The sequence below is a fragment of the Solea solea genome, chromosome 16 (genome assembly GCF_958295425.1).
Source record: "Solea solea chromosome 16, fSolSol10.1, whole genome shotgun sequence".
Taxonomy (NCBI): domain Eukaryota; kingdom Metazoa; phylum Chordata; class Actinopteri; order Pleuronectiformes; family Soleidae; genus Solea; species Solea solea.
In genome coordinates, this window is record NC_081149.1 from 15,191,742 (window position 1) to 15,204,892 (window position 13,151).

At 40.8% G+C, this 13,151-nt stretch overlaps 1 protein-coding gene across 3 annotated transcripts; it reads left to right on the forward strand.

Annotated features, from left to right (window-relative positions):
• The first annotated feature begins 282 nt into the window (after window positions 1-282).
• Window positions 283-12,836, forward strand: LOC131475085 (nuclear GTPase SLIP-GC-like). 3 transcript variants are annotated; one of them, XM_058652934.1, is made up of 19 exons: window positions 283-602; window positions 717-755; window positions 857-972; window positions 1,096-1,155; window positions 1,295-1,382; window positions 1,741-1,954; window positions 2,070-2,330; window positions 3,252-3,446; window positions 3,567-3,739; window positions 7,635-7,740; window positions 7,846-7,933; window positions 8,043-8,164; window positions 9,404-9,568; window positions 9,647-9,804; window positions 9,916-10,033; window positions 10,445-10,553; window positions 10,659-10,792; window positions 11,638-11,719; window positions 11,814-12,836. In XM_058652934.1, exons 5-19 carry the CDS (start codon window positions 1,327-1,329, stop codon window positions 11,879-11,881), a joined length of 2,049 nt encoding a protein of 682 aa, XP_058508917.1. In that variant the 5' UTR covers window positions 283-602; window positions 717-755; window positions 857-972; window positions 1,096-1,155; window positions 1,295-1,326; the 3' UTR covers window positions 11,882-12,836. The 3 variants fall into 3 exon arrangements, with proteins under 3 accessions (XP_058508917.1, XP_058508915.1, XP_058508916.1); XM_058652932.1 differs by having other exon boundaries at window positions 938-972; XM_058652933.1 differs by having other exon boundaries at window positions 283-395; window positions 938-972.
• The last annotated feature ends 315 nt before the right edge of the window (window positions 12,837-13,151 follow it).

The following is a 13,151-nucleotide window of genomic DNA, read 5'->3' on the forward strand; positions in this document are numbered from 1 at the left end:
AATTTACAGAACACTATAAATGTAGTGTAGTAGTTTTTACACATGAACATTTTCTGAACCGTTGTACTAAAATCAAGAATAAAATTGAATTGAATGAACTTATTTATTTGTCACACAATTGCTGCCGTTGAGAAATTCAAAGGTAAAGTACTGTGTTTCTTTGGGGAGCACTGGCACAATATTATTAAAACATCTAAATACATACAACCTCATACAACCATGCTTTTAACTCTGTGAGCCTGGCCTCTTTGTTTGTATTTAACTGATTATTTTCAATTACAGATCATGAGGTTGACAAGGAAAGTCTTTACTGTCTTACTAATGAGTTGATTGGTGAACTGATCCCAAAAGTGGGGCCAAAGGGAAAATTCATCAAGAAATTTGAACTGTTAAAGGTAACACTCTTCACACAAGTGCTGCATTACATACATGCTATGACATATATAGTGTAACAGGAACAGCAGAATGGGCTCCTGGTCCTTCAGTGATGGCAATTTTTATGAAATGCTTTAGCTGTTATGGATGAGGAAGTTTTGGATTGGTATGGATTGTCATCACTATAGAAACAACAAAACTCAGCAACAAACCAGGAGACAGTTCCCGTAAGTTGAATAGAGTTTTATGTGCTTATGTGTAATGTAAGTTATTAATTGCAGTCATACTGATTTTCACTAGCTGCCCAGATTTTTTACACAGCACTATACTTGTTTCCATAGTCAGGACGAGAGCATGAAGAAACAGAAGAATCTGCTCAGGTAAGGATGAAACTGGTTTTATTTCTACTCACCGTGCACATGGACAGTCACTGACAGTGAGTTCAATCGCTTGTTGAGCCTTCTCATGGATTCTGTTTCAGGGTTTTGCCAGACAAAGGATGTGTGGATGTAATTCCCGGTCAAATACTGTCTTAAAAGTCTACTATCTATGTTCATTCTAGGGTTTTTCCATCCACCAGTGGTGCAAATGATACAGGTGAACTATTTTACATCATGAGACCAGAATTTTATAGTGTGAGAGGCACATGCAACAAACAGTAATAAACATTATGATAATAATAATAATAATAATAACACTTATAATAAATCTATCAATAAGGAAAGCGAAAGGGCAAACAACTCTCCCAAGCAAGTAAACGCAGATGTACACCAGATTCAGGTTTGTTACTTTTTCAACAATAACATTTGAACACCTTGCATTGTTAATGTATTTCAGTAAGTGGCTGTAGTCATGTCTAATCAGACAATTATTTCATTAATTGTTCCTGCTTAATGCCTCTTTACTCTCACTCTGACAGAAGAGAGCAAACTCTCTGAGGTGAAAAAAATAATGAATGACGTCGAGACGAGACTTCCAGACAACACAGATATCAGTGATTTCCTGATGTAAGCATTAACTGTTCTATTTTCCAGTACTGTACCTCCTGAAGGTAAAGCAGTGAACTTGTTTTCAGCTGTTTGCATATGTAAACGAACCTGAGCTAAACAAAGAAAGTACCACGTATAATGTGTGTTATTTGATAAATCTACCAATATAATAACACCATGGTACAAGTGTATTGTTTTTAAAAGAACCTATGGTAGTCTGACTACTTTACTGCATGTCACCCTCAAATCAAACCATTGATTACTTTGGAGAATGAATATAGTCCTTTTTGAAGTATATGCATGTGATGCTGTATATATTTTTCACCTAATCCATGATATCTAATCCATGAGTCATGATAAAACTCTTTTGTATCAGGCGTAAAATCAATGATTTGACAACGGAAAAGAGGGAACTGGTTGGTGTCTTTGGTAAAACAGGGGCTGGAAAGAGCACTTTGATCAATGCCATCATTGGAGAGAAGAATCTTCTACCGACTGGAAGCGGCACTGCGTGCACCACAGTCATGATTAAAGTGGAGGCCAGTGACTCGCCAAAGTATGAAGCATACATTGAGTTCATTACACCAAAGGTGAAAATGTTTATCTTTTATTTTTGACTACTTGAAATGTTATATTGTTGCATTGAATGTATGGTTGTCACACATCACAGGCCATTTTATTCAACTCATGTCATTTTATTTTTAGGAGTGGAAAGACGAATTGTGGTCCTTTGAAAAATGTCAGGATGATGATGATGATGATGATGATGATGATGATGATGATGACGTTGATGATGATGATGATAATGATGATGATGATGATGAAGACATGGAAGAAAAGCTTACAGCCTTGTATGGACAAGATTGGAAAGGCAAAATAACCCACGAAAACTGCAATGAGAAAAAGCATTTCAAAGAAATTCCACATTTTCTAAAGTCAGATACGATGTGTTTGACATGTGACTCAGTAAGTAAAATGAACAAAAGATATTAGGCACTTACCTCCAAATATTACAGCCCCAAGACAAAGATTTTGGGACATAAGGCACAGAAATAGGGCCCTCATCATACTGTTACCTTGATTCTTCAGTGTGGGTGTTCATATTTAAATATCCACAGTAAAAAAGGCACCATGCACATGGACAATTTATAAAACAGAGAATATGTTTTAGAATAGAATAGAATAGCCTTTTATTGTCATTGTATTGTGTACAACGAAATTGGAGCGCAACTCCCTTTGGTGCAATTTACAGTCAGCAGTATAACATTTTAAAATTTTGTTAAAATTCAATTATAAAAAAAACTGTCCAGGAAGAAAAACTATACATAAATATATATACACCATTGCAGCAAACATATGTAAACAATTCCAGTGCCAACAAGAAAAACGGCAAATCAGGAAGTGTAAACATGAGCATAGAAGTGTAAACATGACCATAGATCAGCAGCGAGAGCTGGCAATGTCCTCCAGGCTGGGCAGAGAGCACCCAGTGATCTTCTGGGTTGTGCTAATGACCCTCTGCAGCGCTCTCCTGTCTGCTGCAGAGCACCCTGCGTACGACGCTGTTATACAATACGCCAGGATGCTCTCTATGGTGACTACAGGCGTAAGTGCAACAGGCCTGTAGTCATTAAGATAGTCATACTAAGATAATACTTGAATGACTAAGATAACTGCCAAATTATAACAATGCCAACAGTATTTAAAGTCAGACTTTCATCTCCACCTTCACTCTGCTACTTGGAATCATTTTTTTCCCCCTGTTTCTTTCAATGATAGTGTTTCTTGAGTGCTCTTTTATGTGCTATGTATGCCATTCTGTTTTTTATGCTATTACAATACATACATAATTTAATTCCATTTCATTTTTTTATTTTTTTCCCACAGGCTAAGGAGCTATCTGCAGAAATGGCCAAATATACTAGAAATAGTAGTAGAGCAGTGAAGAAGCAATACTGGCCATTAGTGAAGTGTGTGACTCTCAAGTTACCTAATAGAAATGACTTTCTCCAACATGTCACGATTGTGGACTTACCAGGAAATGGGGACCGCAATAAGAGCAGAGACAAAATGTGGAAAGAGGTAACTTATTCACATGCACTTCTGATTATTGTATATTTAGTATGATGTGTATACTATATTAGTTTCTGATTAACATTATAATCAATTATTCAAAATGAACTAGCTATTTTATTTCAACAGCTTGTTGGAAAATGTTCCACTGTGTGGATTGTGAGTGAGGCCAGTCGCTCAGCGGCAGAGAGTGAGGCCTGGGAAATCCTGAAAAAGTGCTGTAACTTCATGGGAAATGGTGGCGAGTGTCATCAAATTCACTTCATCTGCACAAAGTGTGATGACCCTGGTAACCTAGATAGGTAAGTGGTTTATGACACAAGTGTTTGTTGATCTGTTCAAAGCCTTTGAATGGGTTATTTAAGGTATGGTTCAGCTGTCCATTGAAGTTAATGATGATATGTTTTAAGGTTAGGTTGAGGTTAGGGTTAGGGTAATAGGCCAGTAGTAATTATGGTTAAGGTTTGAGTAAGTCACCAGGAAATGAATGTAAGTCAATGCAATGTCCCCTCAAGTCTTGTAAACCTAACATGCGTGTGTGTGTGCACAACAGAGGGAGAGAAGGAGCAAGAAAGAGAGAGAGTCACCTTCCTGATGTGTAGGTTGTTGTGTGTCATGTCCTGCTGTTCTCTCCCCCACTCTGCCTGGCCTGGTTGTCTGTCCCATAGACCCTCCTTGGCTTAATGTCTATGCTGTCTGTTATGTCCACAAATTCACAGACAGAATTCTGTGACACAGAATTCTGAGGACGTAGGCGATCCAGGGGAAGCAGCATTTCTGAGCCCATTCTTGAGGGTCTGGTTGAACCGCTCCACGCCACCATTAGCCTGGGGGTGGTAAAAGGCCATCTTAATGTGTTTAATTCCCCTCCCTGCCAGGAAGGGAGAGAAATCAGCCGAGATGAACTGGGGCCCATTATCAGTTGTGACGTATCGGGCACACCCCAACGGGCAAACAGAGAAGAGAGGAAACCAGTGACCACACTGGTAAGTGACGGAACCGGTGGGCAGCACCTCAGGCCACTTAGAGTGAAGGTCGTAGGAAGCGTTGGTGCTGAGGTACGCCATGAAGTTCACCGCAGATGTTCACCTGGATGTGGGTCCACGGTGTTGGTGGCCACCTCAGGGGCTGTGGAGGCGGGGGCAGGCCTGTCTTACCGCTGGTGAGGCAAGCTGTACAGTCTTTCACCACAGTCTCCACGTCCCTGTTGATGCCTGGCCACCAGACCAAGCCCCTGCAGCGTTGATTGTTTCTAACAACACCCAGGTGACCCTCATGCACCATGGCAAGGATGCACGCCCTCAAGGCGCTTAGGACCACTGTGCACAGCCCCCTTGCCACACACACATCATTCCAGCACGAGAGATCGTCCTTGACACGGTGAAAGGGCGCCTGTTCCTCCGAAACTTTTCTGGGCCAGCCCTCTCAAATGAAAGTGCAGAGCTGATTGAGGACGGAATTCTGTGGAGACGCGTCTTGGAGCTCCCACAGGGAAACAGCTCCTTGGAGTAGCGTGTGCAGCATGAGGACAAGCTCCGGCTGTAGGGTCCTGGGCAACATTTCCAACAGACTTAAGCTTGACTCTGGAGAGCAGGTCCGCCACAACGTTGTCCCGACCAGGCGTGAACTGTGTGGTGAAATTGTATGCCTGCAACCTCTCAGACCACCGGTAGAGGCGCAGTGGCTTGTGTCCCGATCCCGTCGTGGCCAGCAGGGCTGTAAGGGCCTGGTGGTCTGTCCGCAGCGTGAAGTGACATCCGTACAGGTACATATGCCACCGTTCACATGCCCAGACACAAGCCAGCGATTCCCTCTCACCGACAGAGTACTTCTGCTCAGCTGGAGTAAGTGACCTTGAAACAAACGGCACTGGGCGTTTGCCCCCTTGCTGAAGTTGAGACAGAACAGCGCCAACTGCGGCATTAGAGGCGTCACAGGTCACAAATGTGGGGCTCTGTAGATCAAAGTGGGCGAGCACCATTGGGGAAGTGAGCTGCGATTTGAGCCTAGAGACTGCGGTGCAGCAAGCAGGGGTCCAAGACCAAGCTGCATCCTGCTTGAGGAGGGCGCGCAGCGGTGCAGTGGTTTCGGAGTAGCGGGGAATGAAGCGCAGATAGATGCAGTCATCCCCAGGAATGATGATAGCTGTGCAGGGCAGGAGGGCTCAGGCAGGCTCAGGATGGCATCGACGTTTGAGTGGAGTGGGCTGAGGCCAGAAGCAGTTAGACGGAACCCCGCAAACTCGATGACAGGCACTGCAAAGATGCACTTCTCCCCGTTCACCGTGAGGTTGTGGCGAGCAAGCACATTAAGCACTCTGGAAAGGTGGTCGTCATGTGTTGCAGCTGTCTCCCCATGCACCACGATGTCATCCAGGTTCACGACCACACCCGAGATGCCAGCGAAGATGGTGGCCATGATCTTCTGAAAGCAGCTGGGGGCGGAGCTGAGACCGAAGGGCATGCGGGTGTAGTGGAAGACCCCCATGTGCGACACAAAGGCAGTGAAGTTGCGGCTGTCAGGGTGTAGGGTAACCTGCAAGTAGCCCTGGCGAAGATCAAGTTTGGAGAACGCCGTGGAGCCATGGAACTGAGCAGACAGCTCCTCCATCGTAGGCAGTGGGTAATTGTCTGGGATCACAGCTCTGTTTACCTGTCTGAGGACGACACAGGGGCGCAGGCAGCCTGACTTCTTTTTGCCACCACCAGGTTGGAAATCCACGGCGAAGCATCAATCCACTCAATAATGCCCGCTTCCAGCAGCTTCTGCAGCTCAGCTGTGACATCGTCACGTAGGGCGAGGGGTAGCTGACATAGAGGTTGAATGACAGGGGACACTGCTGGGTCAATGAGTGGCTGATGGTTGAACGTGGTGAGACAGCCCAGGCCAGCGAAGAGCGATGGCCAGTGTTGCTGCCAGGGCGTGGTCACCGTCAGTATGGTGGCGCGTGTGTTGTTCGTGATGGAGAAGCCCAAGGCGCAGAACAAATCAAACCCAAAGAGGTTGGCACCATGGCGGGACACCTGGAAGGTGAATGCAGGCAGGGACTTCGAGCCGTAGCGCACAGAGAAGGTAACGGTGCCCACCATGCCGATCTTAGTGTGGCCATAACCGTACAGCTCCTCTGCGCCCGCCCTGATAGTTTGTTGGGGGAAGAGCTGCCGGACTGTGGACTCGCTGAGCAGAGTGTTTCTAGGCCTCGCTGAGCAGAGGCCTAGAAACACACAATCGTAAATGAGGTTTAGCTCTTCTCAGGGAGGAGGGGTATGTTCAAAGCAGGAGTAAGTTGGTATTGATTGGGTCAAGTTTTTTTTTTTTACTGTTCTTCCACACGAGACAACCGCATAAATGATCATGACTGGCTTCATTGTAAGCCAATCAGAGGCAGAGTTGGGCAGGTGATGTTGACACACAACGACACAGGAGAGTAAACTATCAACAACAGGAATGGCGAGCCCAGTTAATCCTAAAGCTACCATCTTGAACTGGAAGTTTAGCCATTATTTTTCCGTATATAAAATTAAAGGAAAAAATTCATAGATTAAATGCACATTATGCCCTGGACAAAAGTGCTTTACCATGTCCGGGTCAAGCAATTCCGACCTAATAAAACATCTTTCAACGTCACACGCTTACACGAAATGAGTGGCCATTAACACCAGAGGAGATGAAGACAGTGCCACGCAATCAAAACAACTGAAGCTTGATTTTTTTTGGTCTCAGTCAAAGTTTAACAAACTGGTAGCCAGGTATGTTAGAGTCACTTCGTCCCACAGCAACATTAGAATAGTTTAGATTTAAGTACACTGTTTCTGTGAGTAGTTTATTGTATTAAGTGTTTTTTCATTATAATATTCAGATTTATCGTAAATAATTGAATGTGCACATTCATTTTAATTTCTGTTAAAGAGGGGGTGGAGGTGGGGTCCAAATTCTTTTAGCATTTAAAATGTACTTGATCGATCACTACCAAACCCTAACAAACAAACATACCCTGTCCTACAATTATCCAAAAGCACACCGTGTCTTACTGTGAATATTTATGATTCATAGTCAGACACAGTGTGCTTTTCAAATATAAAACACTATTCACAAACTATTCCATTTAATTTTTCAAATGTCAAACTTCCATATCGTACAAATGTACACAGCAAATTGCAGATATTACTGTTCAAAAACTATTAAAATCTCTTGTAGGGTAACTGGAACAGCACGTGAAAAGTTGCTTAAAAAAAACCAAGAAACCAAGAAACTAATGAATAGTAAAATATTGAAGCTCTTTGAAAAGGGAGAAAAGGTTAAGGTGAGTTATACACTGTAAAACCCCACTAGATTATCAAAGTCTTTACTTAACAGAATAATAAAAGTCTGAACTATCCCTTTCAACCCACACATCACCTGTTTTCAGAAACACTTCAATAACGACTGTTTCAAAGTGTTCACAGTGTGCGCCAGAACTTTTCGGAAAAAAACATACAAAAAGGTAGAAGACACAGGTAGGTTTAATTTAGAAGATGTCACAGTTGTCATGTCCAGATATGTTATACATAGTGTATATACTTGTGTATATAAGTGTGTAACAATAAAAACGTAACCTATTTCTAGAAATTCCAGCTCTTCAAGAGTTTCTGAAAAATCTTGATGACCGTCACTCAGAGACACTAAACTATGTGTCAAGAGCACATGGCATTCTCTCTCTGATCCAAGGGGCAAGAAACAGGAAATCAGTAAGTCATAAAAATCTTTGTTGTTTGTTGTATTTATTGGTTTTTATGCAGTTCATATTTCCAGAAATACATGGCATATATGAATACATATATATATTTATATATATATATATATATACACACAGTAGCTTACCGTGGGGTTTCAGTCAGGGCCTTCAGTAAAACAAAAAAAAACATGCACAAACACCGACTATATTCACGGGACAGTTGATCTGCAACAACCATAGCGCACACGCACACCACTGCGCATCTATAGGCTACTGCATCATTACCACCACATCTTCCGTTAAGTCACTCAGCAAATGCAATTTCCCAAGCCACTATATGACACAAAAACAAGCTTCCACATAAGCTACGCAGGGAACACGTGCCCGGCACTATTTATGATCAACAGTTTTGTCCTCACCACTTCTAAAAAATATTAAATTATAAATTTATCATTAACACTCGAACTACCGGAAATGATGTACCTCTTCGGTGTAGGTCTTCCTCTTGAAATAATTTCCTACTTTGCTCCAAACGATCGCCGTGAAAAGTGCACACGAAGGAGATCAGAAACATGATGGATCGGTGGTGTTACTGCAGTCATCATAGCTTACTTCAAAACCCACCAAAGGTTCAAACGTCGTTGATGACAACAGCGGGGGCTAGCGCCAGACACATCGCTGGGCCTGGGGCGTTCTGTCACTATGCATCACATTTTGATTGGCTGACAACACACGTCAGTCAAAGTTATAACCAAATAGGAAATGGCAGCTTCAACGAAAGGCCAGCAATACTACTAGAGCAGGTCCACGGAGCTATGATGCGTTTAATGACATCCAGGAAAATCCAGCTCAGCTTCACAAAAAATAACCATATTCTTTCTGGAAATATAATCATAACATACTAAAAAAGTAATTGAATTCAGACACGTTCAGATACACATTAATTTGATTATTAAAAAATAAAAATAATAATAATAATTAAAAAAAATACTTTTTTGATATTGTCAAAAAAATATATACCACTGTATATAGATATATATAGGTAAAGAATGTTCAAATGCTATTTAAATATTCAAATGACTGACCAACCTCTGGGGTAACTTCATTTTAATGCTATTTAAATACTGAAATAATCTTTTGTAATGGCAGCTCTAACTCACCCCTCGTGAATTGTGTTTCTTTTAGAAAGGCTACAATTCTGTTATTGAAGAATGATCAAACAACATGGATAAATGAGTTTGTTTGTTTACAGAAAAAGGACGTGTACAAAGACCTTGAACAAAAACTAAAGTCTAAACTTGGTAGAGTCAGCAAACCGATGGAAGAGGCTTATGCAGCGTTTGAAACTGGCCTTGAGGAGGGTGTGAAGAAGTCATGCAGCTCATGGAGAAAATCTGTGAAGAAAGCAATATGCCCTGTATGTAAAACTTTGATTAAAACAGCTTATTTTGCACTTCATGGACAATTTTAAATACATGTTTCTATTTTGATCCAGAAACCCGGTAAGGGTAGAGGTTTTCACAAGACACTGAAGTGTGTTGTAAACAACAGTGGTGCCTTTACATCAAAGAAAAAGGTCGCAACAAACTTAAACGTGATATTAAGTTCTTGGTTGACTTGCAGCATTGATGAGAAATTCAAGGAGACCTTCCCGTAAGAAATAACATAATTATTTGTACACTGTTTGGTCATATACATTTTTTCTTTTTCTTTTTTTTCATCAATGATGCATTATAATGTACAGTAAATATTTCATCTTTTCAGAAATGAAAGGAAAAGTGGACCATTCAAGAATGCCCTTAACGTGTTTACACTGGGCACAGAGAAGCTGATTCAAAAGTACAAAGATGATGAACTGCAGCTTATGTTTCTCAAGACAGAGGTAAAACAGTTGTGTTTGTGTATCTATGAGGAAGACTCGGGAAAGAATTTGGCATCAATGACTATTTATTGCTAAGATGAATAGACATTTGAGAGATTAGTGTTGCAATCATTAGGCTCTGGTCCACAGAAATGGTCATACGATAAGATAGATCTTCCTTTGCCACCATAGAAGGAGTGCATGTCAGGTGTTGTGCAGGCTTAAATGCTTGACTGCTACACTGAGGGGACACTGGTTGTGCTGCTGTCATGTAGGGGAATTGAGGTGTAATTTGGTCCACTTGTCACCATCGAGGAAGGAGTCACTTTATCCTTGCATTTATCAATAGATGTTGGTTTGTAGCTTTATAGACATGTTGTTCAAGTTCATCTACAATGTGATAATGTGTTGATCTTCCTGTCCTCTGTTTAGGAAGAAAAAGTCAAGCATAAACTCAACAAAACCATCCGGTATCACAAGAAGACAATCTACAACATTCTGACAGACACAATAGAGGAAAACATGCAAACATGTTATGATGGTAATAATGATGATCACAATATGTAGAGACTGTGATTGTAGTAAAACTATTTTACATTAATCCTGACTTTGTAGAAACATATGCCTGACAAGTCTCCTGTTGTAGCTGCAAAGGAGGAAGAAGGAACCGGTTCAATGAAAAGAATGCAGGACATTATCCTGGACCATATCAAGGATAATGAAGACACCATGTTTGAGGAGGCTAAAAGTGAAATGTTAGAACAACTGTTTAACTTGAAGGTTTGTAACATTTTAACACATTATACAAAATAACACTGGGCTGCACACCTCAATATTCAACCATTATATTAGGTAATTGTAACCATAAGCAAGTGGACTTTGTATGACTGCAACCACACACATTCTATTTGGTAAGATGTTGCAGTCAAACATTTCTGAACCAAAAGTGTTATAGTCATATCTTACAAGATGGTTTGGTGCAGCCTCATGGTTTGACAGCTTGGTCTTCTCAGGGGCCAAACACTGGCAACAGAGAGCCCTGAGTCAATGCTCAGCCCATGAATCTACAGTTCCTGCAAAGGCTATTGCATATACAGGTGTTGATATCCTTGATGTTGAGTTCCTTGATGATGTGACCAACTTTGTGTTGTAATTCCCAAGGCTGGCTAGGGGATGTGTTAGTCATCATTGTTGTTATATGTTTCCCAACCTATGATTTGAAGTTATTCTTATAATCTCTGGAAAGCTGGAAAACTGGTCACTGGCTGTCACTCAAAACAGCATTTTTGTTGTCAGAAATATCTGTAAGGAGGGCAGGGGGAAAAGTCCTCATGTTACACACCACCACTCCACCTCTGTGTAATTAACATATATTAAAAAAACACATTTACTCTAGACAATGCTCAAATGCAACATTTCCCATTTGCAGAAAAGTAAAACAGCAGCATTTGCTCACTTAGGTCAATTCCAGGAATATGTCAGTATATTTGCACCTAAATGCTAATGACGCCATTGAGACTTTTGGCTAATTTAAATACACATCTAAACAGTTGTTGCCAGTGTGACTCATTAAATCTTTATCACATTTTTTTGGTTAGTAATTAGTGGTTTTGACACTTAATTAGAGCCACATCCTGGTGGAACTGGAGGAAACCTTGAGGGAATCAATGGAGCTGGCACTCAAGACAGATTCAGACCCATTGCCAGGTATGAAAAATACCATGATAAAATAATTCACAGTATATTAGGCTAATTGAAAATGTTCATATTTTTAAGGTTTTCTGTTTGTGTTTTTCTTCAGATGTTTCATCAGAGCTTGACTCTGTGAAGATGTTCCTCAGTGAACTAAAAGGCAGCCCAAGTGAATAAACTGAGCAATCTAAAATGATGCTAAAGGTTCTACTGGTTGGCATCAGTCGACTTCTTGAAACTTTGAAAGGTAAAATATGGCTCAAGGATTAGTCCATTAACTTTTGGAGAGGATCTGATTATGGGGGTGGATACATACTTATTTTTACTTTTATCCTTGTGAGTTGTTGTTTTTTTCCAGCATCTTCATTTACTAAATGACTTTTGTTAAGTGTGTGCAGAATGATTTTTATATTTGTGTGGATGGACATTCTTGCCATGGTCTGATATAGAGGCAGGGGGCAGAAAGATTCTGTCTCATTCAATCCAAGTACATGTGGCTTATTAGTCTTTGCCACTGGGCCACTATTATGCCCTCAAAATGCTTTGTCTTTTTAAGGATTCTTAATGATTTAATGATTTATATAATACATTTAGATAAGGTGATTGATATATGAGTGCCCTTGTATATGTTATGGATGAACTTGAATACAAGCTTTAGGCTGAACTTAGTAGTTCAGCTAAGTTCTGTCAGGCCAAGCATGTGATCATGTCAAACAATTATTCTGGCTTTCATTTTCTCTTGGTCAACCCTTAATATTTTTGATTGATTATGTAGTTGTTTATGTGCTCTGAATAAAGACATAAAATGAATTGATTTGTTTGTTGATTAGGGAGGTCAGAGAATAATGAACAAACCAGTTGTCACAGCCACAAACCTTGATTTGGTCATGTTGTAGGAGGTACATGATGGGCCCATGGATCGTCCACACTTGAGCATTAAAGCATTAAAGTCTAGGTCTATAGCAGCATAACTAAGAGATGGTTCAGGTACAGTAAAGTTTTAAGTCTAACTTTAAATACAGAGAGCGTGTCCACCTCCCGAACAGACCAGACAGCCATACCTATATATGTATCATAATATGTATATTTTATCAAATGGAGGGGAAACAGTTTATATACAAACAAATCAATATGTAGGCCATAGGCTACACTTTATTCTAAATATTAGTATTGACCCTTTATTTTAATAAAATGTTTCAGTCCAGTGTACAGTATCACCTCCATTAGTTCAGTTCTACTATATGAAATAATATAAGGTCTCGTAAGGTTACTGCTCGTGTTACTTGGGCGTGCCTCTGGGAAATGATAGAGGTCAGCAAGTGTCTTCTGTCTTGTCTGTAAGTTTCACTTAACAATTAATTGCAATTTTTAATAAGCCTCTTTGTTTTGCATGTGTACAAAGTGTGCACATCACAGATACGCCTGTCATTGTGTGCTGCACCTGTAC

Bases quoted from the DNA above. Each gene is read 5' to 3' on its own strand.
- LOC131475085 (XM_058652932.1), top strand. From the start codon at position 523: ATGAGGAAGTTTTGGATTGGTATGGATTGTCATCACTATAGAAACAAC. The intron at 1,156-1,294 runs GTTTGTTACTTT...TCACTCTGACAG, and splicing joins CAGATGTACACCAGATTCAG to AAGAGAGCAAACTCTCTGAG. The intron at 9,569-9,646 runs GTATGTAAAACT...ATTTTGATCCAG, and splicing joins TGAAGAAAGCAATATGCCCT to AAACCCGGTAAGGGTAGAGG.